Source organism: Lagopus leucura, unplaced genomic scaffold, assembly GCF_019238085.1.
Source record: "Lagopus leucura isolate 7727_CA_CO unplaced genomic scaffold, USGS_WTPT01 Super-Scaffold_1, whole genome shotgun sequence".
NCBI lineage: Eukaryota > Metazoa > Chordata > Aves > Galliformes > Phasianidae > Lagopus > Lagopus leucura.
This window is the reverse complement of record NW_024962250.1, coordinates 17,887,366-17,913,898: the sequence shown is the minus strand read 5'-3', so window position 1 is coordinate 17,913,898 and position 26,533 is coordinate 17,887,366. Positions and strand designations below refer to the sequence as shown.

General features: G+C 36.1%; 1 protein-coding gene across 6 annotated transcripts in view; it reads right to left on the bottom strand.

Annotated features, from left to right (window-relative positions):
• AKAP6 (A-kinase anchoring protein 6) overlaps positions 1-26,533 on the bottom strand; it is a 218,633-nt gene that overhangs the window by 174,502 nt on the left and 17,598 nt on the right. For 5 of the 6 annotated variants that reach the window (XM_042863738.1, XM_042863721.1, XM_042863755.1 and 2 more), the window contains 2 exons: positions 9,629-9,880; positions 3,199-4,971 (listed from right to left, as the gene is read on the bottom strand). In XM_042863738.1, coding sequence (XP_042719672.1) covers positions 3,199-4,971; positions 9,629-9,880 — 2,025 coding nt within the window. Of the gene's footprint in view, positions 1-3,198; positions 4,972-9,628; positions 9,881-24,440; positions 24,562-26,533 lie in introns of those variants that run through there. The other variant, XM_042863763.1, reaches the window with a different exon arrangement.

Below are 26,533 nucleotides of genomic sequence, written 5' to 3'. Positions count from 1 at the left end.
CCACACACACACACACACAGGAAAATTAATCCTATTACTCTAATAACTCAGAAAAGAAGTTTTTGATCTCTGCTCCACTGAAAGATCTTGGCTGCAAAGGGGACAAATGGCTGCACAAGGGTGACAATGCCCCTGACTGGACCCTGGAAGGCAACACAAAGACTAGCAATAACTCTTCGTTGTAGGATCCCTGGTGCATACTCTAATACACAACATAAAAATGTGTCAAGAAGGTGAGTAATGAGTGCCAGTCTGAACTGCCTGACAAAGACAGAGCCACTGGAGTTTGGGGAAATTCATGAAAAGATGGGAACGATAGATATCAGATTGTTGTTTTCAGAGAAATTCAAGTATTCATATGACTCTTGCAAAAACTGAGCTTGCCATAAAACAAGCTGCAAGTCTGTAAATGAGGAAAATTTGGCAATTTTCTCCATATAATAAACACTGAGGCCTGTAAAGCCAAAATATCTTCATTTGAATACCCAGTATTGCACATGGTTACCTTTCCACCCTTTATAGTTATGCCTTCAAAAATCAGATAAAATGGGATTATGAGTTACTACTGATTTCAGGACAAAGATGTCAATACAGTTATTCTATTCTAGGACTGCTATCTAGTGGACAAGATTTTTCTGGTTGAATTTTTTTTTTCTTTTTTTTTTTCCAGCACTATCTTATTACTCAGGTGATTTAAAATGTATCATTACAATATCATCCCTAAGATGATCTTCCAATTTTCATGTTTGCACATAAAAATGAAAAAAATATATCATTAGTACGATTTTAAGGAAAAATTAGTTTTATCAAAGAAAGGAACCTTTCAAAACTGATAAGGTGGAGTTCTAGAATGGTTGAGGTAGGCAGGGACCTCTGGATCCATGTGGTCCAACCCCTGCTCAAATAGAAACACCAAGAGACAAGTGCCCATGCAGCTTTTTAAGATCTCCAAGGAGAATGCATAGCCTCTAGTCAGTCTGTACTTCCGCTGTTACCCACAAGGTAAAGTGTTGCCTGATGTTCAGATAAAGCCTCCTTTGTTCCAGACTGTGTCCATTTCCTGTTGTCCTGTCATTGGGCACCACTTAAATAAACCTGGCCTCATCCCCTTTGCATGTTCCCTTTAGGTATTTATACACATTAATAAGATCCCTGAGTCTCCTCCAGGCTGAAGAGTCTTACTGAAAATAATGCCAGTGATTTTGCCTGCAGGAATGATGCTGACATATCTTTTTTTTTTTCCAGTTAGTATAACAGAAACTACCAACCTGAATCTGCATTCTAAAATGAACTTAGGGTAGCTACTAAACAAAAACAGCTTTAATGCTGTTTTTAGAGTAGAAATACATCTTGACAATAAAAGGAACATTCAGAATTTTCTATCTCTCCTTCTCATATTTATCTCCAAAATGTAATTTCAGAAATGTACATGGAACTGCCACAAAAAAATGTAACATACCACAAAACAGAGATACCCAGTACTACCTAAATAAGAATCATGTGCCAAAGAATTAACTGCACTACAGTGCAAAATATGGCAGAAATATGTAGTGTTTATCACAAAGAAAGTGTTCCAGTTCAGCAGCAATTAGGTCAGACAAGCAGAATTCTGTCTATGGATAATCAGAAAGATGAAGAGTATAACAGTACCTGTGCAAGGGCATCTGCATAATTTGGAAGTATGAAAAAACAAATTTGGCTAGTTTCCTCAGATGGTTATATTCCATATAAATGAGACAATGGAGAAGTCTTCCAATAAATACTGTAGCATACATTCAGCAAACTGCTTACTATCGAGGTATTTCCAGATTTGAATTCAAAATAATAATAATTCAAAATTATTCCCATCAGTATAAAATTTTGAAACCACTTTCTTCACTCTATTAAAATAGCTAAAATACAACTTTCAATGATTTTGAGGCTGCCACTTCTTTCAAGGCTGTTGTTCTCCAAAAAGGAAAGGTTGAGTTCTTTTAGTTTTGTTTTACAATCTCGATAAATAAAATATATTAGGCTAGACATTTTCCACAATGTAAGTGGATTACGAACATGCATGTGCTTGCTTCTTCTTAATTAGCTTCTCCTTTCATATCTGACTTCATTAGCATAAAATTAGCACACACACAAAAAAAAAAGATTTGAAATACTGCTAAGACACATTCATGCAATTAGGAATCCTCTTTTTGGGACTGAAGGTTTATTAAACAATAGAACTGAACTAAATGCCAAATGATGACACTTTTCCCATTTCGCTTGGGGAATTATGAAACAGGAGATCTGGCAAAAGAAAGGACTCTGTTGCAACACACATATGATATTTTTTTGGAAGATTTTGTTTGCAATTTTTCATAGCCTCACATAACAGATGAATTTTCTATTTTTTCTACTACTTATATCAAATTAAAGTTGCTCAGCAAGTCATCACTTAGGCAGGAATCATCTCAGTAAAAGCTCTTGTATTGAAAAACTAACCATTTTTTAGTTCTATAAACAGAAGACAGAATAATAGCAACAGAATAATAACATTAACATAACATAAATAATAGTATTAACTGCAACCTTTTTCCCTTTCTGAAGAACAGGTAGTTCAGAAGTGATGCAAAGCCAAAAAAAAAAAAAAAAAAAAAAATCCTATCTCAGCTCAAGTTAAATTAAATTAAAAGCTGCTATGTTTAGTTCCACAAAAACTAGGAGGAATATCATTGCTAAAAGGAGAACTGATTAAAATGAAATAAAGTTATTATACATGATGCGACAGGAATCAAGAAAACTATCCCCACATTCTTGCACTAAAGCAATTTTTTTTTATTTTTACTTTTTTTTTGTGAAGAAAATAGGCAATGTGAAGTGGGGACTACAAAGCATCATTTCACAAAAATGATGATTTTCAAATGCTTCCAAAAATAACCTATTATGAACATAATCTTGGCCAAAAGAAGCTCTGCTATCTTTGTAGAGTATGTTTTGCCAAGTTTAAAGGCATTGGTGTAAGTAAGACAATCAAATTCTGAGTAGTTAAGGTTAACTGCAGCCAGTCATAAGCACAATTATCATTACTGCTGCCTACTTCCATTGGTCAGTAGAGACTATTTTCATCATTAAAAGAAAAACAAAGCAGACTTTCCCTTGCTCCCAGCTTCACCTCTATGTACAGTCTTATTGAAAACACAGCACAAAAACACAGGATTATGATCTTACCTCAATTTTTTCCCATATGGTTTCATAATTCTCTTGATGTTGTATATCTTGCATAAGTTGACGAATTAAAGCTGATTTATTTGAGGCAGAAGTTTCATTCTCAGTGCGCTGAGTGGCAGCTGTCCTTTCCAACTTTCCTTCAGTATATTTTTTAATGCCAGACACAGGCATAGAAAGATCTTCATCAGAGAGAATATCACTGAGAGGCCCAGATTCAATACTGTCACCCAAGGAAGATACTATATCACTTGAAGAACTTGGTGAAATTCTACCCATTTTTTTGTGTTTTTTTACCTGGTATGTAGGATACATTTCTGAATCTGAGTTCATTTCTGACAACTCCCAGTCATCAATATTTTGAATAGCTTCTCTTCTGGGCCTTTGAGGCAGCAGCTTTGTCAAATTTTCTAGTTTTAAAGCTAACACTTCAGTCTGTTTGAGATGTGAAGGAAGTGCTAAATATTCATCAGAACCATACCAGATCTCACCATCTTTACTGTGTTTATGATTATAACTTGGTGATGAGGATAAACTTTTATTTTTCTTTCTTCTCGGTAAAAGAGGTGATGAGTTGATATGTTCAGAACTAGCTGAGGAAGCATTCTTTTGGCTACATGGTGAACTAAAAGGCTCAGTTTTACCTTGTGATTGTCCATTTAGGTCTCCCTGATTACAAGCATCTGATGATGCAGAAAAAGAATCAATTTCTGCGCCCTCTAGACACTGAGAGTTATGAGAAGTAATTCCATTTTGTAGAGAATGTTCTCTTTTTTTTACTTCTATTGGTGGAGCTGTTTTACACGTACGTACAGACGTTCTGCCAGCTTTCACTTTCTGTGGAGTGTCATGAGACTTCTTGTGCTTTGATTTTTCTTTACAGGTATAGTAAGCAGGTTTTCCTAGACTCACAGGACTGTTCTTAAAGTGATTATTTATTGTGTACTCAAGATTACTATCGCCTATTTTATTTAAGCAATCATAAGACTGACTAACAGCAGATGGACTACTATAGGTTGACTGTAAAGCCAGGCAAAGTTTGGACCTGTCTGGTGGATCTAACAGTGAGGGTGTACTTCTACTCATTTCATTCTTTACTATCTGAGAGATTTGCCTTTTAAAGTCATTGGTTTCCATGTAGTCTTTAAATACATCATCTTTCAGAAACAGACCTCTTTTTGGCAAAGTAGGCTGTGTGGGGGAATCTTCATTATAGTTAAAGCAGTCTCTTATGGATCTCTTAGAATTTGAGTTTTCACAGTGAGGGTGTTTGATTTTTTCATCACTGAGTTGTGAAAGATTGTATTCTGGTTTCTTCTGTGCAGAAACTGTTTTGTTCTCAGTTGATGAGATGCCATCTTCAGAGCAAGGTCCTTCAGTAACAGGAGAATTAGCAGGAGAATGTGAAAGCTCAAGTGGTCCTTTCCTGTCCTTGCTTTCATCTCCATCTTCTGATGCAAGAGGTAAATGTGTTTTCTCATTTAATGCTTCATTACTCTGAGGAGCAATGGAATCTGTTGCTACTGCAAGTAAACCCACACTTCTGATAAGTCCTGGAAAGTCCTTATCCATCTCACTGTAATTCCAGGATTCAAATGATTTTGCTTTACCTTGGCTGGAGGTCATGTCGTCTAGAGCACCAAGCAAATCTTCACTTGGACTGTAGTCAGATAGTTCAAATGCAGTAATACCACAATCCAATGACAAGTAATTTTGAGAACATTTGATGGTTAGCTGTCCAGAATCATCAACTTCAGTTAAAGAGTCAAGTCGATCCTGAAATAGAGGAAGAAATGGCACCTTTTAGAAGTTTAATTTCATATGTTACACACAAGATAATGAAATATCAGCTTCATGCTTCACTGCCTAACATATAGTAAAGTATTAATCACTGAACAAGAAAGAAACTGGAAAGTTGATCTGAGAAAAATAAAACAAAACTTTTGGTCAAGTGGTTACAACAACTATTTAAAAACATCACAAAGGGGAGAAATTCATGTTTTAGGATTCTAATTCTAGGTGGCTAAATCTGTATGCTGGTCTTTTTTGCCTGGTTTGGTCTACAAAATAGATATCTTTAAGGCAAAGTTTTACCTAGAGAAGGTGCAGTTAGTGCAGTTACCCCTACAATCTCACAATAAGCCACTTGGACTATGGTCTGAACCAGAAGAGTCTCAATAAAGAAGGCTATTGTTTGCAATCCTCTATAAACATAATGTTTGATCTCTGTACTTACACCCACAAAAACTTATATTAATCGTAGTAACATACAAAAAATTCCTCTTACTAAAAATGTTGTTTGTGGAAAACATACATTACAAAAATATTTATCAACTGAAATCTTGGACTTTGCAGTGTTTTTGATATTTTTTATTTAGGAAGTTATATCCAGATGTAGAACCTATGCCACACACTATGCATTGTCAATAATCCAGAATTAAAAAGGGAAGTTTCTATTAAACTGTTGAATTTCTGTTCTGGAGTTGCATTTATTAAGGAAAATAATGATTAAACAAGGATTAGTATTACAGCTGCATTTTTCCTCTAATTTCTGGAAAATATTAGAAGCTGTAAAGCCATATATAAATCAAACCCCTTCCCAAAGGCAAAAGAGGCCTTCATTTCTCCTGAGTAATGAGCTCCATTCCTTCAACTTTTAAAAAAAGTGTTTATGAATCTTAATAAAATCTCAATAAAGTTTTAATAAAATTTACAATCACGTTCATTAGACCATTTAGCTTGGTCATTTCCCAGGCAGCCATTTAAACATGTGGTTCAGATGAGCATTATTTAATGCCAGTATTACCATAGTTTTATTATTGTTTTTATTCAGGAAAATATTCACACATCTACCAAGAAGAATAACTTACTTCAAAAAATCTGTTTCCACACAGTAATATTTCCTGTAAAACACTGTAGGCTATATTTCCAAAACCATCTTGTATTTATATTTGATCCAGTACAATTCTGCAGTTTTTTTTACTCTTTCAAATAAGTTAAATTAATTAGCAAGGTTTTCCTACTGTGAATTTTCCAACTGTTTGAGACCATTCAAATTCACTGTATATTATCATGGACTTATACTGGCCCTTTTCATACTTCCTATTCTTATCAATTTCGAAATACAACTATTACAATTAGCTCCAGCTAGGAAGAACTCAGGCTGCATTGAAGTGATTTTTCTTTCTTCTTAGCTATCCCTGGGTAGTTCCTAAAGGGGAAAACGTCCTTTAAAATATTAATATTCTAAAGTTCTTATTTAAAAAACTATTTTCTCAATTTGGCATCTCCATCATAGCAGCTTGCCCCATTGATTTTTATTCTATTTCCATTATTCCTCAAAGCATGAACTCTCATGAATCTCTTCTGGCTGGCACCTAGATAGCCAAAAGTACAGTTATTGTCTTCCCAGATAATTAGTTGTGTTCCTAAGCAAGTCAATACAGACTGTGCTGTATGCTTTCTAAAATACTATAAATAGAGCCCAGAAGGACTGTTCCCTGCTCAGAAAATTGTCTGAACACTATCAGAGTTGCAGGAGCAGTGATGCAATTTACCGAGATTCAATTGTCTCATAGAGCACAAAAGAAAACTTGGTACATCAATTCCATGGAGTTCCTCAGTTAACACTGGCAGCCTGAGCTGCCAGTCTTAAGGCTGACTTAAGGATCAAGCCAAACATTTGGTGAAATGACAGGTTCACGGACTACAGAAAACATTTGATCTGCTGGCTCAGATTAAGTTTCCATCTAGACTAGTAGATTGTGCCTGCAATTACTTCTAAATACTTTCTGCCACTTTCTGCCAGCTAAGCTACAGGATGTGGGTATATATATACACACACACATATATATGTGTGTGCATGACCCCTAAACACAAAATATAAAAAAATAAACCTTATAAACTATAAAAAATTAACTTTAATTCCTTGTTCATATTCCTCAAGAACTCAATTAAGAAAATGTTTCTGTAAGGAAGGGTTATCTGCTTGTGTCAAGTTTTCTTGGTTTGCCCGAGCAGTTTCACTATCCACATACACACAAAAACACCTAGAAGATATACTCCTTATACTGTGAGTCATTTTGTAGTCACACAACACAGACCTGTCTGGGAAAGAGTCCAGGGGTGTAGGTGAGACCAGATACGATTTTCTCTATGTTATTTTTTATTCTCTCTTATTTATTTTCTTCACTCAAATAAAGCCACTATCACATTATATTCGATTAAAAGCTTGAATAAATATATTTAAAAAAATATTAAAATGTACAGAGCAATTTCTGGGAATCTATTTAAGCATTAGAACAGGAACTTAATATTGATATTTTTTTCCTTCTACTGCCAACCATTAATTTTATCAAATGCTGTTTATGCTTTACCTGAGAGAAATTAAAGAATTGTGATAGGATATACTGCTTTTTATTATTATTATTATTATCAAGCAAGCCAATACGGGGAAAAAAAAAAAAGAAAATCCCACTGGAAAATAATCCATCCCTCTCCAGTCAGTCCTCCCTTTTTCGGAAGGACAATTTTTATAGGAGTTGTATTGAGAGCCATGTGGGACATTTTCTGTTTCTTAGTATCTGAATCAGCTCTTTTCTTAGGTCTTGAAATCACCACACTTGAGCCAAAAAAAATCAATATTTCACCCTCAGTCATTACTCTGGATTTTCAAACAAGCATCAGTTTCACTTGCCAGAGATTTACCATCAACAGCAAAGGAGAAACTAAATCTGAAGCATCAGATGCACATATATCAGGAAGAGGGGGTGTGGAAGGTGGGCCTGGACATGTCTGAATATTGATTTCAGGGCCACCCACTTTGTTGTACCAAAGACATAAAAATTCAAAAGGGAGCAGAAAGGTATGCACATTCTCTTTAAACTTCAGAGATCTGAAATTAAGGACATCTTTACGGGGCTTTTGACTTCCTCTGCAACATAGGTCACAGAATCCAGACAGTGATGCCCCCCAGCGATCAATATTGAGTACAGTCTTATAAATCTCAATTGTCGGTTACCTGGATAAAGGGACAGAGCGCACCCTCGGCAAGTTTGCTGCTCAGATGAAACTAGGTTTTGCTGATATTTTTCAGAATGCTGTGCTGACTTTCAGAGAAATCTGAGCAGCTGGAGAGTTGGGTGAAGAAGAATCTCATGAAGTTCAACAAAGGCAATTTCAGGGTCCTGCACCAGTACAGCTTTGGGGCTGACCTACTGGAAAGTATCTCTGTAGAAAAGGAACGTATGGGTCCAGTTGGACACCAAGTCGATCATGAGCCATCAGTGTGCCCTTGTGGCCAAGAAGGCCAGTGACATCCTGGGCTGCATTAGGAAGAGCATTACCAGCAGGTTAAGAGCACAGAGCACTGGAACAGGTTGCCCTCAGATTCTGTGGAGACTCCTTCTTTGCAGATATTCAAAATCTGCCTGGAGTTGATCTCATGCAATCTACTCTAAGTGACCTTGTTTGAGCAGCGGGAGGTTGTGGCAAGGAGGGAGTAGCCTCCTTTGCGATGTTATTAGCAAAAGGACTAGAGGGAACAGCCTCAAGTTGCACCAAGGGAGATTCAGATTGTACATTAGGAAATACTTCTTCTCTGAAAGAGTGGTTAGACAATGCAACGGTCTGATGTAGTCACCGACTCTGGAGGTGTTCAAGAAACATTTAGATGTTCTACCAAGGAACATGGTTTAGTGGGATATTTTGCTGATATATCCCTCTACTAATATGTGCTGTGGATGGTTGGACTGGATGATATTATAGCTCTTTTTCTTGGTGATTCTATGATTCATTTCAATGAAAAGGCAATTTAGCTAAATGAATCCAGATTTACAAACCATTTACATGTAAGTGAATTCAACACTGCATTAGGGGGAAAAAGGTTTCATTCATGTATAGTTGTTTCTCAGGCAAAATATGTGATTGTTTAGTGGCAAATTGCAAAATCACACTAATAATAGTCCATGTTCTCTGCTTTAAAGCAATTATGATATAACCTGGAAAGTTTGGAAAAACATTGTGCAAACTTCCTGTTTCTGTATGCAAGAAGGGCTCAAGCTTTTAACTGAAGAAATTACTGCACATAAAAATTGGGTTTTGAATTGCATGTGACCTTTACATTCAAGAGCAACTAGAAACTCCTCTGTAAATATTTCCCCCCCTTTACAAAAATTATTTCAACCAAAAGATAACTTTATTTACCACTATTATGACATTTTTGAGAGCTGGTCTTACTGGTTCTTCTCTTAGTTTGGTATGAACAGATACTAACTGAAAACACTCAAGATAGGCTCTTACGAAAGTAGCAATAAATGTCTGTATGCCAAGCTACACTTAAAATTGTCAACCTAGCAATTTGAAAAGTGCAACAGGTACAAGCTTCTTCAAATACAAATAAAATTATCAAAAATGCTCAATTTAGTTACTATACCTCCTTTGTCTCTTCAGAAAATGCTTGTAGAATATCAGTCTGTCTGGTGTAGTTTCCATTAGCGTCTTGTAGCCCCTGGAGAATGCGCTCTCTCAGAACCAGAACAGAAACACGGAGCTGGTGCCAGAGTAGTTGTACTGCATGGATATCGACTATCACATTGACAGAGTATGAGAGAAGCTTCAGAGAAAACTCAGTCTCTAGTAGAGCATGAATTTGTTCAACATGATCGGATATATCTTCACAAATATCCTGTAATGGAAAAAATAAAGTAGGTATTAAGCTACAGTCTAAGTCCATCCATGGATCAGATCTACTTGTCAACCACATTTTATTAATTGCAGATTAGCTTATTTCAGAGAGGAAAGATAACATAATGAATACATCTAAGGTTCTCTATTTATTTATTTATTTATGGCAACGCTACAACAACTGAACCAGCAGCTGTCTTGTTTGGCAGGAATGCTCAGTAAGCCCAGCGTACAGTAAGGAAAGATGGCATAACAAGATTACATGAACCAGAAGCAGAAAACTAACACTGTAAACTGACAGCCTAGAAGACAGAAATAGGAATGAAAGTGAAAATATTGCCACAATGCATATCTCTCTTTATCCTTTTAGCTTATTTCCCCTCCAGTTAAAATGTAGACTATACAATCTGTCCCATCATCAAGAAAATTCTTTTGGACAGTATTTCCCTTTAAACCAAGCCTTGATAGCCAAGTAGGGCAAAAGTCTGGAATGGCATCAATGTGGATAAGCTATTTATGAGATCCATTGCTGATTGCTGCAATAAGTTGCTAATTTTTCATAGTCTTATTGTGAAACCAAATCAAACAGAAGATGAGTGGAGGACAAGCTGCAAACAGTTGCATTGAGAAAGCAATAAAAAAAAAGTAAGTTACTAAGTTATAAAATAAAGACTTTGATGGAATTGTATCCTCCATATTTAACAATGTTCCAGATTTCTGAACTATATTGCAAACAGAGTAAGGTCTTTATGATCAGCATCTGATTTTCTTTGTGAAAGGAAAAAATTTGCTAGCACAAGACTGTAAGGAATACTTAGACAAAAACTACTGAGTGAATAATGCTGCTTTAAAGCAATCCAGCTTGAAAGCTGTGTCTAAAAAAACATGTTATAAACAAGTAAAGAAATGCAACTAAAATACTAAAAAAATAGCACCACAATCCAGTATGTGGCAGTATAAAAATACATAACGCTAATAAAAATGAGAATAAGCAACATAATTTTGATTCATTTCAAATTTGCTTTCTATCAAAACAATCCCATCAAACAATTACAATAAAAGCTTGTGTTTCTAACAATACTTGTGGTTTTTTGCATAGCAGTAGAACAACGATACTCAATAAAGCTGATTCCTCCTAAATTAACAATGTAGAACTGTAATTTTTATCTGCTCAGATTTGACAACTTTAGTCTGAAAGTGAAATTATTGAATGTATAGCTGTATGTACATAACAAATTAAACCAAAGTTAAATCTCAAGATAATATTAAGAAATACATCTAGTACAAGAGATAGAATATTAACCTTAAATAAACTGCTTTGGTTGAGTACTAGAAGCAGTAACATGTTTTTATAAAGTCCTGACAGCTAAATCAAGTCTCTTTGCAGGAGTAGCTCCCAGAAATGTCAGAGGTGAGCACAAAAACATTGGAGTTTCAATGAGCAGAGTTTAGGCCTGCCTTCAGAAGGAGGCAATCTCCCTTCCTCTCTTTCTCCTTGATCACTTGGTCATGACAACTAGCATCTATATTTTCAAGAACAAAACACGTGGCCTCACCTGGAAATGCTCAGGGCTGCATGTGTTCAGAGCTTCAAATGTTCACACACTTCTAGAAAAGTTAAGTGGCTCAAGAGTTACCAGATTACTGCACTAAACCTATTCTCCAGGCATAAAGGCACCAGCTAAAACTCTTGGTAAACCACAATAGAAACTTTACTGGGAAACACAGCTGTATTACAATGTTGTTGCAAATATTTTGAAAAATATTTTAAGCAAATTAAACTGAATTTGCATTCACTTCTCTAGTGCTGTTCACGCCTCCTTCCTTCTGGCCATAAAGTAGTTTAATTTCCATTCTCAGTAACAGTACACTGTCTAGTAACTGTAACTTTATATATTAGACACAATCCGTACAAAAATATTTTCTATCAGCTGGATGAGCTTAATTATGTGCCAAAGTGCAAAATAAGTTTTCACTATTTTCTAGCTTCTCAAAACACATACCTGCTGAATTAAACTGCCAAAAAGATTCTCAAGAGTCTTGACAAGGAGAAATTGTCAATGTATGAAATACTGAGTAATGAATCTAGATATTACAGCAGATCAGCAGAGTACAGAGCAATTAAGTTTTCTCTGGAGTTACTGTTACTCTATCTCCCAAAGCATCTAAAGTTTCTGATGTAGACAAAGTTACCACAGCAACACAGCAAAGTTTCTCCTAAAATGCAAATCACAGCACCACTGAAGGTTTGAAAGCAGTCCATATTCAAGGACGTATTCTATTAATTTTTACAAGGCTTGTTATAAATCGCACAATTAAAACTCTGAAGCACTTTAGAGTTAAGGGCATTACAGCAGCCAAATGCTTCATGCACCAACAAGATAATTAACCATTCATGACAGGTCCAGCAACAGGGAGAGACCTTAAGGCCAACCTATGCAACATACAAGTAAAGGTCACATAAACATAAACATCTTATAAATGACTTTTAACTTTACTGATAAACACGTTGACATTAGGCACTTTCTACAGCTATGTTTTTGTGTTGTGGTTTTTTGGGTTTTTTTGTTTTGTTTTGTTTTCTTGTTTTTTTTTTTTCCTCTTGCTTTTCCTGCAGTCATTTTTGTCAGGTTTTTTGTTTGTTTGTTTGTTTTTTCCACCTCTTATTAGATGAAAATCTGATTGAAAAGGTCAGGAAGTTTGGTTTAGTTTACAGTTGGGCCTGGCATAGATTTAAAGAAACTTAACTCTGCTATTAATAGATCCAAATATTCAATGTCCAGAAGTCCTGGACAAAAGTCTACAATGCATGCACAATACGTCCAGGTTGCATTGACCTTTTTCATATTTGCTGTGTGGTCCACTTGCAAACACCATCCAAGTCTGGTAGCATCAATGCAACATGCTTACTGAACACACACAAACCCTGTGTGACATCTGGTGGCTTGATCTTCAGCCTCTGATGTGCCAGATCCTGCACACATGATTCATGGCCATACACCAGTCTACTGGGTATTTCTGGACAAGAACTATGAGAGCCATAATATCATCTCCCTGTATCACACAGCACTTGTGCCTTTTCATTTTCACTTGATTTTGTGGCTGTTTTCACATGCGCTGCATTTCATTTCACCAGAGGTTTGGTTTCTGGATAAAATGGATAAGAACTAGTTTAGAGAAACTACATCTTACATTAAATTTGGAAAAAGAAATTAGATCCCTGTTGGTATCTGCTTTCCTTGCTTTGTAGCTGTCATATAATGATGGAAGGCAAAGGCTTAGCAATGGAAGAGAAATAGCTGCCTAAGACTAATGCCAGCACTTCAGCAAGGAAAAATGATGGTGTTTTTCCATACACATTACAGCTACTTAGACCCTAGCAGTAGAATGTCAATAAAGCTGCAACCTATTTACTTATCTTTCCTTTATGCTTGCCTGGTACAAAATAACCTCTTGAGACGAAACAATACAATCTCAAATCCAGATGATATTATCTAGTATAACATTTTCTTACTACTGTATATGATATTTAGATTTATAGATAATTCAGCAAAATGAAATCATTACCTCTACCAAAGCTACAAATTCAATATTTTTTTTAATAATTAATTCAGTTCAAATACATCATGGAAACAGCACCAGAGATCCAATGTAAAGGCAAAAATAAGTTATTCACTTCCAAGAGAATTCAAAGTCAACGTCTTTCCTGCTAAAACTGCTGGAGTCAAGATATTTCCAGAGTTTATTCAAGTCTTGTCTTCAACTGTGGCACTTTTGAACAGTGGGGATACTCATGGTAAAAGTAAAAATAAATTAAAAAATTGAGCAATGACCCACTGCAACTTACAAAAACTGCAGAGGTGAGACAGTGCTTTAAAGCCATCACAATTGAGAAGAGGAAACAGAAAGAAAGAAGACAACAGTAAAAGTGACAACAAATCTGGACTTACTGAAAGTTCTTTGTCTCAAGCAACTGGTATAGAACTATTAGACCATATTATTCATTTGTTGCCTGAAGACATATTTTCAGATGTTGTTAGTACACTTTCTCAGTGATCATAGAATCATAGAATCACAAGGTTGGAAACGACCTACAAGATCATCTAGTCCAACCATCTCCTCATCACCATTGCCACCACTAGCACTAAACCATATCACGCAGCACATCATCCAGACGCCTCTTGAACACCGCAACTGATGATACCCTGCCACCATTTTTTTGCATGGCAAAATATTCTTCAGCTTTTTACACAGCTTACACCCAGTCAGCTGCACAAGTCTGCATCTGAACATGGTGGTGGTCTCATTCTACCACAATTCTACCACAACCCCTTACAGTACACAAGTGATAGCATTTTCATTATAAATCCCTGATCTTTCTGAGGCTGTTAAAAGAGCCTGTTAAAATGTGGCCTCTTTGTCTTCGCTCTTCCTAACTCCTTGTACATGACTTAGCATTCGATAGAGAAAAAAAAAAAAAAAAAAAAAAAGTAGAACATTGTTACGTGTCTTTACTACCTTACTACAGTTTGTATTTATAACCAAAGAAGAAGCAATATCATCACATAGTACCTAAATGCTGCAATGAGTGCAAGGTGTTATTACCAGAAGTAGTAAGAAAATAAAATAACACGTATACTTTTAAGTAAAAAAGAAAACAGTGTTTTTCTGCTGGCATTTATCTTAGGTCAACTGCAATAATATATAAGCTACAAATGAAAGTACAGAAATTCTTATCCATTTTATAACATATAGTTTAACATCAAGAGATGTTAGAGTCTGAATTTTACAGAATATCATTTTCAAAGCATCTTTTTTGAAATTATTTATCTCAAACCATTCACTGCACACTTTTATTTTTAAACTACTTCCTACTTGTGTTAAGGTAAAAGTACTATCATCCTTCATGGAATATCCTGCACATGGACTGTGGAATTCCTTAGGCCAGAGGGGCTGTATCCACTTGGCTACCAACTGCCCACTTCACTCAGTCTCTCAGGCAGCTGATCCTGTAATTTGCAGCTGACAAATCCATCAGCCAGCTCATAACCCTTCCCATCAACTAAAATAGCCTGAACTGCAAACATTGCGGTAGACAAAGAAAAAGTGCATAAACAAACCCTCCAGAGCCTATGAAACCTAAGCTTTGATGCTAACTGTAAAAACATATATGCTTTTATCTGCTCCTCAAGAAATTCTGCTACAATGTATGTGAAACTACAGAAAGATGAAAGGTTACAATATGTTACTTCAGAGTTAGTATCAGTAACAGAGAAGCTGTACATCAGATTCCTCTCCTTTGATCTCACAGTAAAACCTCAATATGAAGAACAGGTTGCCATTAGTCTTACAACTACTGTACGTGCAAAACAAAAACTATGATTTAGGAAAACATCTATCCAGTTGGTCTTTCCTTTTAAGTGTATTTTAATTGCTCAGAAGACAAAGTTGTGGTCAATTGCTATCTTTTAGAAAAAAATGACAATCCATCAATCATTTTTGAAACAAACTTGTGAACTATGAATTAAACTCACTCTGCATGCCTTTATATGCTTATATAAAGAACACAAAAGAATTTTTATTGCTAAACAAATAAAGATTTATAGTTTTCAGTGCAATATTTTGCCTTTTAGATGTGCTTTGACTTCACAAAGAGCAGTTCTTCATCTCTATTTGCCTCTATCTCCAAGCAGTGTTATAATAAGGATACATTTATTTTCTTCTAATTTGGATTATTAGTGAAACTTTAACAGTAAACATTACTTGGACTGGTTTGCAGATGTTTTTAAGTATACTCTTTAATCAAAGAAAATAGCCACGCATAAAAAACCCAGTTTGACCTAGCAAAATCAACTGCCTTGGAAAGCTCTAGACTTACTACAAGTTCTAAGTCAGCAAAGAGCTGAATTGCTGAACTACTGTAGCTTGTGTCATTGCGGAATCCAAGGACTAGGGGAAATGAAAGCAATTTACTGCTGCAAAGCACAGCAGCAGAACAGCTAACAGGAGGTTCCAAGGTCACTGACCATAGCTTTTGCTTACAACAGCAACCTAGGAACGCATTGGTTCTCAAAGTACATTTCTCCACTCACAGCTTCCATACTACTGAGCTTAACTTTCTTGGTTTGCCAGCCTTCTGAACATCACTCTCTTTCTTGCTTGTCTGTTGTTTCAACTTAATATCTTTACTGTAAGTGAGACTTCAAAATTTGAGCAAGTAGTCTGCATTTTACCTTTTTCTAAAATTCTCAGAAACTTGTTGGAATATGGCAAAATTATTAATTTGACTGGTGTGTTTTCCCTGTAGAATATCTTGATTTATTTTTCCCTTAAAGTACACTGTTTTTAGACAGATTTCAACATAAATTATCAGGTCTTACAAGAGTCTAGCTGCATGATACTCAAGTACATGATACTTGGTACTAAAAAAACAAATTTCAAAATAATTGTCCAGTTCAATGATCAGGCCAGTAGGCATGTCTTTACTGCAATCTGTCATTTCAGGATTCAGCGACTAACATTCTTATATCCTTGTAGTTCAGAATAGTGTGAAATAGATGCCAAATCACAGATTCTTTGACAGGGCTGTTGTAGTAATGGTTTGTCTGGGAATGTGAAAGATATGGAGCTGCTCTGTAATAACTTATTAGTAGCATGTATGATATATTTTATTTGGGTATTCAGTGTGCAAGTACACTGGTCAACTATGTTTGCAAGGAAAAAGGCCAGAAGAAAGGGAGAAACGATGTCACTCACTAAGCACTTCAGGCTGCTTATGTAATGATACCTGAAAAGCTAATCACAAAGCTCCAGTCTTGGGATACCAGCAGCTTGCATTTGTGCTGCCATGTGAGCCACTGCTGGGGCCAAAGGATAAAACATACTGTAAAGGAGGAAAAGGATTCTATTGTCCAGAGGAAGCGCAGTTGCTGCTGAAAGGTATTCCAGCCAACTTCCAGGACCAGCTGCAGTGCCACAAAAGCCGAGGCTAGCCTCTACCTTTACTGCTAAAAAGGGTGGCTTCAGAGAAGATAAACTGCTTTTAAATGTTTATTTCACTTATTAAGCTTTGGTTTTAAAAGACTTTCTGGTCACAGCATTCACCACAGTCCAGATTCTTAAGCAGAATGGATTATTCAGTCCACCCAGCAAACTTCAGATAGCTGATGTCCAAAACATTTATGGCAATAAGGCCTGGGGTGTAACGGAACTGGAGAATGACAGGAGAAGTTTGCAACTGTAAAATGAAAACTACTGGAAGAGTGACACATAAATAAATCTGAGCAAGTATTTCTGGGATATTCTTGCCATTTTAAAAATGGAACAAGACAATTTCTAGAATTCTTCAGGCCTTCTGCAGGGCCATAAGGTATTCATCGTTTGAGCTCTATTTACTGATAAGAATCTCCTTCTACTGTTCATATAAAACAATCAGATGCCATTCTCTTAAAATATTTTCAGTATAGACCTAGGAGATACTAAACTTAATTGGGACCTTTACTGGAGTTAAACTCCTAAGAGAAATTCTTATTTTAGACAAAAGAGAACATTTCTTGGTGAAAGACAGAAGAATTAAGTTCCAAATAGCAAAGTGTAACTACACATAAACAGCACAAAATAGTTTAGGCACCAATAAACAACTGAGATGTATGACACATCAAAATAAACAAAAGGATCTGCAAGTTCACACAGGACAAAAAAAAAAATCCATCCTTCTGTACAGACATGCAAAATACAAGGGAAAAATGTTAATCAAAACATTTTGACTTGCTAAAGTCAAAGGATGCTAACCTCATTTATTCTCTGACTAAGGCATGGTGGCTATAACAGAATTTGATAAAGGATGGTGAGAATTGTGCGCCTCACAAGGGCAAAATAGAGGGGGACCTCATTTGGTTTACACAGGCCCACCTTTTGAGTTTATCAAGGTCCATCTGGATGGTGCCCCTTATTTCTGCTGTATAAAAGCATCACTCAGGTGGGTGTCATCAGTAAACTTGCTGAGGGTGCATTCGATCCATCATCTATGTCATTAAAAAAGATGTTTAAGAGTTAATCAGACCCAAGATAAATCCCTGGGGGACATCACTTGTTATTGGCCTCCACCTGGACACAGAGCCATTGACCACAACTGGCTGTGACATTCCAACCAATTCCTCATCCACCAAATAGTCTGCCCTTTAAATCCATATCTCCCTGATTTAGAGATAAGGATGTGATGGGGGACCATATCTAAGGCCTTGCAGAAGTGCAAGACAAAAGTACCGGTTGCCTTCCCTTTATCCATCAGTGTTGTTACTCTATCATCAGATTGGTCAGGCATGACTTTCCTTTGGTGAAGCCATACTAGCTGTCTTGGATCACCCACCCACTTGTCCCTCATGTGCCTTAACGTGTCTTCTGGGAGGAACTGTTCTACGATCTTCCCAGGCACAGAGGTGAGGCTCAGCCTCTTAGGTCCCTGAGTCCTCTTTCCTCCCTTTCTTGCAAATGGGAGTGATGTTTCCCTTCTTCCAGTCCCCAGGGACTTTGTCTGACGGCCATGACTTTTCAAATATGATGGAGAGTGGCTCAGCAACCACATCAACCAGCTGCCTTATGGCCCTGGGATGCACGCTACCTGGCCCCCTGGACTTGTACAGTCCATTCAGTCTCATGAGTAGGTCTCAGACTTCCTCCTCCCTTACAGTGGGGTGCAGTTTGCTCCCCCAGTTTCCACCTAGAGATACTGGTTCAGAGATGTGAGAATTCTGGCTGCCAGTGAAGACTGAGACAAAGAACAGGTGTTTTTAAAAAGGAATACAGTGGAGACCAAACTGGAAACTTGGAGTTACAGAATCGTTAGGGTGTCAATAAACATATATTTATATGCAGTCCTTCCAAACCTACTTTAATTAACTTTAGGGAAGTATTGAAACATTTGAGACTTTGCATATAAAAACAATTAGTAGTTTGTCCTGTCTGATTCAATTGATTTTCAAATGTCACTGCCATCCCATAAGTGGATCTTTCTTAGATTCCAATTTAAAGAAATGTGTATGGTATCTTCTATTCAAATAAAATAATCTATAATGACATTGATTTTTTTTGTTAGATCATAATAGTGGAATACCATCTAAACATCAAATGATCAAAACTAATTTTATACCTTATCTTCAGTACCTTAACCACAAATGTTTCTAACATAATCGAAAACAAACGAACAAACCTGTTGTATTTAATAGACACAAGGAAGCATGTACTTCCAAATAAATCAGTCCTAAGAAATCTGAAATTCAGTATCATTAAAATAGATGTTTGTTTGGGCTGTTTGTAAGATTCAGAGTACTAGAGGCTAATATTTTCATACTATTTAATAACTAAATACTTTAAAACTGGAAAAAATATTATTGCTAGAAGTGTTTAGAATGCACTGTAACTGTAATTTAGAAGTGTGTTACAAGACTGTAGAGTCTGTGCTAAACTGGTACATAGACTATTCTAATCCAATAATTCTGAAACTCAGCTTGTGCTCTAGCAGGATAATTCTCTTAAAAGCACCAATTTTAGCTTTACAAGAGAACTTTCCAGTGTAAAGCACCAGGCCTAATGGTTGTTAAGCTGTTGATGCTGCTTGAGAAAAAACTCTTGTGCTTAACAGAGTAGGACTGAAGTGCCTTGAAAGAAGTGAATGAGCAATAGTTATTTAAATACTTATTCATTTATACATACACACAAACACATATATAGGCAAATATTTTTATTACATATTGCTATCTAGGATAATATCCTTGATTTATAAATCACTTTACAGTCAGTGTCATTCACATCTTTAAGCACACAAGTCAGCGTGACCTGTGGTTTTGGCTGAGACAAACTATTATGCTGACCAAAAACAGTCTTATTCACCGTTCATTTCTTTGTGTGTCATTTCATTTTGTTTTCTAGCTATACAAAGATAAGTTATAAATTGTCTTTGTCTAGACTTTCAGTGATGAACGTAACTCCTACCTCCATGAAGGAGCAATGAGAAAAAGAAAGGCTGTCGACCAGTCAGCCTGTAACTAACTCTTTGAATTTCAAAAGCTGAACTTGTCTTTGTGGAAGTTAATGAACTTATATGATTTCAAGCTTCAAATGCAAATTTATTTCACTTGCTTGTGCATAGTTACATTTCCTCCAAGATTAATCATCATTAATTTAGCCTCATTGAATCCTGAATTTATACTACCTCAAATCTTCTGTCTTTCTCAAATCAGATTCACAAAGACATAGAAAAGACCTCAAGATTACGGCAGCCTGCAGTACATACAGAGAAGAAATTAAGGTAAGAATTAAATGGAATTGTTCCTGATGAGAAGGATGGAAATATCTCCCTCTCCACTTTTGGCTCATTTACAAAATGAAATATTTAAAGTTTGGTTTCAAATAAAATTGAAACAATAAAATTAGTAATTAAGTTCAGATGAACAAATTTTATCAGTGTTAGTGATTAGTTATTTTTATTCCCTTGGATGACCTTCAGTTTCAATTAATTAAAAGATGGAATATGACCATTATCCAGCCGAATAGATAAAGGAAATAAATATCTTTCACCACATACTAAATCCTAAGTTACATTTAGGTTTATTTCTGTTAGAACTACCAAGTACTTTTCCTGTAGTTATCAGTCAACTTCCCATTTTCTAGAATCAGAATGACTGGAATGGAAGAAAAACAATGGCAAAACCCAGGCATAATAATATGGCTTTGAGGCTTCTAGAGTTTGGCAAACAAGTGTTCTTACTTCCCTCTTCCTCTCAGAACTACTTGAATGGTTCTGCAGATACCTAGCTTTGTCCAAAGCCCTCTATGATAAAAGTAGCCATACTGCTGCCACACTGGGTATAACCCTGGAAATTTCATAATTCTACCCTCAGGGTGTCATACTTGAGCTAGAATTCTAGCTAAGGCCTCTCTCACTCTGCCTAGCACAGGTAACTGAAATAACATTCCAGATCTTGTATGGATTATGTAAAACATTCATAGATAATGAGGTACAAAGTCCAGTAAGCTAAAGACACTAGTAGTATATAATACTCATGGAAAGAAAACACTTGCATCATCCCTGAACACAAAAGCATGAAATTTGGTCAGCAACTGGTAACAAGTAACAACCAACATGCTTCCATCATGAAAACCTACATTCCCAGGGGATTCTGTAGCTTTTATATTTTCAACACACTTCAAATGTAAAATTTATTTCTTCCATGGGTCTTTTTCTACCAAAACAGCAATACCATTGAACCACAGAAAAAAAAAGCAAAAACCACAACTGTTCTTTTTCTGGACAGTAAGATTTCAACTGATCCTGCAATAATAACTGCCAAGAGGAAGAAGTACTGGTATTTCTTAAAAATCTTTTGATTACACTCTTAACCACTGAGATCTTTTTAGAGAGGCTTTTCAACATTTCATCAAGAGGCTTGTGAGAAAAATGAGTCGCAGAAAGCTAATAGGAACATTGTTCAGCTAAGAAAATCTTGAAACAGTACAATAATATAACAGCAAGTCTGTCAAACCTAATATGTTTCCTCTCCAAGCCCTCTGTTAGAAGCCCAGCACTGCCTTTAATTCAGTATCTTTCACTCCATGAATATATTAACCAAACAATAATATTTGTAGAACATTAAGACCACACCACTCTTACCTGCTGCTATTAATTAATTTTGAGCAAGACATCCTAAAATCTGTATACTCTTTAGCCCTCTTACCTAAGTTCCAAGAGAGGCCACTGTTCGTAATGAACAGAACAGTCTTTCACTCCAAGACTGAAGCATGAATTGTAAGAATGACAACATTGCTCACTGTAATAATTCTTTCCCAAAACATGATTGATACTTCTTTCAGCCTTCTGAAAGATTCTGTTCTGAAAGATTCAGATTCTGTTCAGCCTTGAGAAAAGAAGACTGAGAGGGGACCTGATCCAGGTCTATAAATATCTAAGGTGTGGGGGGCAGAATGGCGAGGCCGGACTCTTTTCAGTGGTGAGTGGAGACAGGACAAGGGGAAATGGCCGGAAACTGCAGCATAGGAAGTTCCGCACAAATGTGCACAAGAACTTCTTTACAGTGAGGGTGACGGAGCACTGGAACAGGCTGCCCAGGGAGGTGGTGGAGTCTCCTTCTCTGGAGATGTTCAAGACCTGCCTGGATGCCTACCTGTGCAACCTACTGTAGGGAACCTGCTTTGGCAGGGGGGTTGGACTCGATGATCTCAGGAGGTCCCTTCCAACCCCTACAATTCTGTGATTCTGTGATACCTTCTTTTGAAGCTCGTTTAAAGAATTTCTAAAACGTAACACTGCTATTTTTTTTATTAGTATTAATTTTACAATGTCAAATGGGATTAGGAGGATCAAAATAATTTTAAAATCTTTCCTAAATGTATACTGTGCTTGAATTTATAGAAATTATTAATGAAATCTCAGTTTTTATCAGTTAATGTCAGCTTTCTGATTTTTCTCTTAGAAAAACATCATTATGTAAATACAAAGGAAAAGCAGCAAAAATATTAACTTATAATGAAGTTTCTTCAATTATCAGTACTAGCAACACAGGAAATGAAATGCTATGCCAACTATATCTGATTCAACTGTTTAAAGGCAATTATATGTTAAATGTGAAAATTGCTCACAAAGGAAAGCATCAACTCAGATGAAACAAGAAAGCATTAATACAGAAAACAAGAAGTAAAACATGAATGAAGATGAAGTGACTGAGGAAAGAAAGGAAAAGCCCTTAATAATTGCAATAGCTGTGAGCAGGAGCAAGCAGCTTGCACACAATGAGACTGTTCTCCAGCACAAACATGAGAGAGCTTAATAGAGAAAACAATCAGATTTAATTTGAAATCATACTCTTGACCCAAACTAAGCTGCTTATATAGCGTGAGCCATAGAAGAACACAAAGACCTTTCTAATTATTGCATGGAGCAGTAAGGATTCAACCCCTGAAACAGCATTCAGAAGATGATAAGAAACAGGGCAACAGTACTTATGTAAAAAGCAACTATGACACTTCTATTGCTAAGCACATATAGCTGTAAGCAGAATTTTGGAGAACATGATGACATGGATTGCCACTACAGAGTTGAAGGTTGTAACATACTTAGCTAGCAAAAAGCAATTGGCAACTTTTGTATGGGCAGCTGAACAGCAGAACTAAGAACTTTTTAGAATGTGATGAGAAATTTCTACCCAAATAGCAGATATAACAGTTACCATAACCTATGGCTGATTCCTCAGTTTTCTGGCACTTTACACAAACTGTGTATCAGTCAACAATTTCCCAGTACCAATTTCTGCTTCAGGAAAGTCAAAATATCATCTTACCCCAGTGCAAATCTTTGAAGAAAACTACTACCCAAAAATACTTGAACTTTTCCTGTAGATACAATTTCAAAAGAATAATTTTTTTTTCAAAAGGAACAGATGTTTTGAGCAGTCTGAGTGTATTCCTCCAGACATGGCACACATGCAACTTTAAGAGCTGAGAAAAAATAAAAACAAAGGACCTTTGGAAAATTACATCTCAGAATATTTTCAAAACAGTCTTCTAAATGCAATGCAACTGCACTAAAAAACAACAACAACAAACAAACAAACAAACAAAAAAGAGTATTCCTCACTGGCCACTGTCCATATGCCACATTCAACTTTCCTGTGAATGAGTTTCAAATGAAGATTGTAAAATTTTGATAAAGCAATAAAATCACCGCATTTCCTATTATTAGGTTTTTTTCAGTCTGTTGGTTTCCTAAGCTGTAACTGAACACATCACAATATAGGTCAAAGTTTTCATGAAGTAATGTAATTATAGTTACAGTGTCTATTTCTAATTATACTGCGACCTATAAAAGTTAGCTGAGTAATGTCTCAGGGAATACAGAAGACCGAGCACTCAGTTTCACCTTCTCAAAAAAGTTATAATCTTCCCATCAAAACATGGAACACATGACACTGAACTGTTTAAACATGACAAATATTCTTTTCCCTTCAGAAGTGAATGACAAATTGCTTAAACAAAAGATTGTGATTGCAGGAACTTTACATTATCTAGTACAAAGATTGAAAGAAACTGAACAAACTTTTCTCAATATTCAGAAATCTACATCTGCAGTTAGATTATAGCACAGAGGAAACGAAACTTCTTATTTCAAACCAAAAGCGTACTAGTCAAGCAATTCTTTTTTAGAAGCTGAAAACTAGTGGATTCAAGGGAAAAAATAATGCCTTTACAGACAAAAAAATTGCAAACTGATAATTTATGGCTTTAGATAGTTTCAATGATTTGTAAAGCTTTTCGCTTTAATACTGTCTTACCTCATTTATACCGGGTGGAGAGTTCAGGTATCAGCTTTGCAAAGAAAATGATTGTCCCATTTATTTTCCTCAGATAAAGGAATTACATTCAACCAGTAATTCAGAAACTAAAAAGACAGCGAAGTATGCCATAGATTATATGTCACTCAATCCATCTTCAAAGCAAAGTCAACAGCTTTTGTTTTGCATGAAACATAGCAAATAATCTGCTGCCTGTACCTGAGTGACTGTGCAGATCAAGTTTAGGCCTGTCAGTTCTTCTCCTGCACGTTCAGAGCTACAGTTGTGATTTCTCAGCATCCAGATCTGCTGTATGGCGGCTAACTGAAACTTCAGCCAACACTTGTAGACTTGCAATTAGCAAGGTTATTTTGAGCAGTGACCTAAGTTCCAGCAGAATGTTTATGGCATTTTGACAGGAAGGAATCCAGTACAGTATTGGTCACTTGGTAACCCCCTAGTACTGATCTCAGAGGAGAAAGCCTCTGATTCTCAGAGTAGAAGTAAATATTTGCCACCCAGCTAACTTTGATTTTTGCTTTAGATAAAATGGAACTGTTTTCTGGGTTAATATTAGGAAGTTAAAATCTATTTTAGAATCTGGTAGATCATCTGCTTGGAACAAATGTATTAATAGGAAGTCATGACTTCCCCCCTGAAGTGATTCATCATTTACAAAATAGAGACTGTTACTTTTGTAATGCTAATATTTGTAACAATTATCTAGTGTATCATGAATGGGAGAAGAAAAACACTCCAGAGCTTAACTTACTACAGCTGGTCTCTGTCTTTTAGCTTCTCTTTAGTCATCTTGAAGAGGGCTCCCTCTTCTGTACAGTGCTTTGACTCCCCCTGCCATTTGCTCTGAATTCCTTCTAAATTCCCTGGCTGTCTAACTATTTCAAAGTCATGTCAAAAGGCTCAGTCATCGCTCCACACCCTCATTCGCTGTTCATGCTCATTCCTCTCCCCCCTCTTTCCTCTTTTTTGTTCGTGGATCATCTTTCTTGTTCCCACCCATTCTCATTCTTCCAATAGTGGCAGCTCTAACCTCTCAGATGCCGTCACAGCACAACCCTCCAACTGTCCCACATTACAGCTCAATGAGCCAGCTTGTTTGCACACACAAAAATACAAGCTTTTCTAAAAGCACCACAAGCAGAAACACCATAAAAGAAAGAGGTTTCTTTCCTTCACAAATCATTTAGTATTTTCTACATACTGCTCCATTGAATAAAACCCTCCTAGGCAAAAAAGTACTTTTGAGAATGAAGAGAACACTGAGAGAAATGGAAAAATAAAGAACTTATTTTGTCTTCATTTTAAAACGCCCTCTGCACGCTAAGCTACATGCCAATATGAGATGACAATGAAAATAATTAGGAACAAAAGGTGAGAATTATCCCAGATATCAACACTTAAAACAGGAAAAAGTAGAAGTTACTATAAATTGCTATTAGAAGTATTAGAAGTTATAAATTGCTATTACATTGATGGACTGGATACAAAGAGCTTATATCTTTTGTGCAAAATGCAATAAAGTTTTTATTTAAACTTGGAAAGTCTATTTCATTTACATGCAACAGCAGCATGAGACCTGAAGATGCTATGAATCCACAGGAGCCTCCTCTTCTTTTTTTTTTTTTTTTTTTGAGGGCATAGCTTGTAATATGCTGGGAAAGAATAACCAATAATTAGTTTTCTCTTTGAAATGACTCAAATTCATTGTATAGCAGGAAATTCATTTCCTGCTGATTATCAGGGAACTCCAAGAAACACAACTCAGCACACTGTTTACATTACTAGCAACTATTTTACTAGCTGGCTTGATTACTTCTTCCAGAAAGGCTACTCATTTCAAATTCACAACATCATTGCTATTTTTTCAATAGCATACTTGGGCTCTCATTCCAGTGTTTTTTCTTTGTATTCTCTTTATCAATCAGGCATGCTACAAACCCGCAACAAAGTAATGGGCTTGTTTTGTTTTGTGTTTGTGTTGGGGTTTTTTTGGTCTGTTTTGCAAACTAAACTAAGAATGTAACCGGCCTGATCTTTTATGAGTTTGGCAAACAGTTGGGAACAGAAGTTAACCAAATTGAAAGTGTTATATTTATATGAATTTTCACTAGAAAATATCTAGTGTTTCAAATCAAAATTTTGCAAATAAATTTTTGAACCAATTCACTGCCAAACTTTTTCATAAGTAGAATAGGTTTTTACTCTATTACATCCTGTTTGCATGAGTGACTTATTATGCATAATTGAAAAAAAGAGAAGAGAAGAGAAGAGAAGAGAAGAGAAGAGAAGAG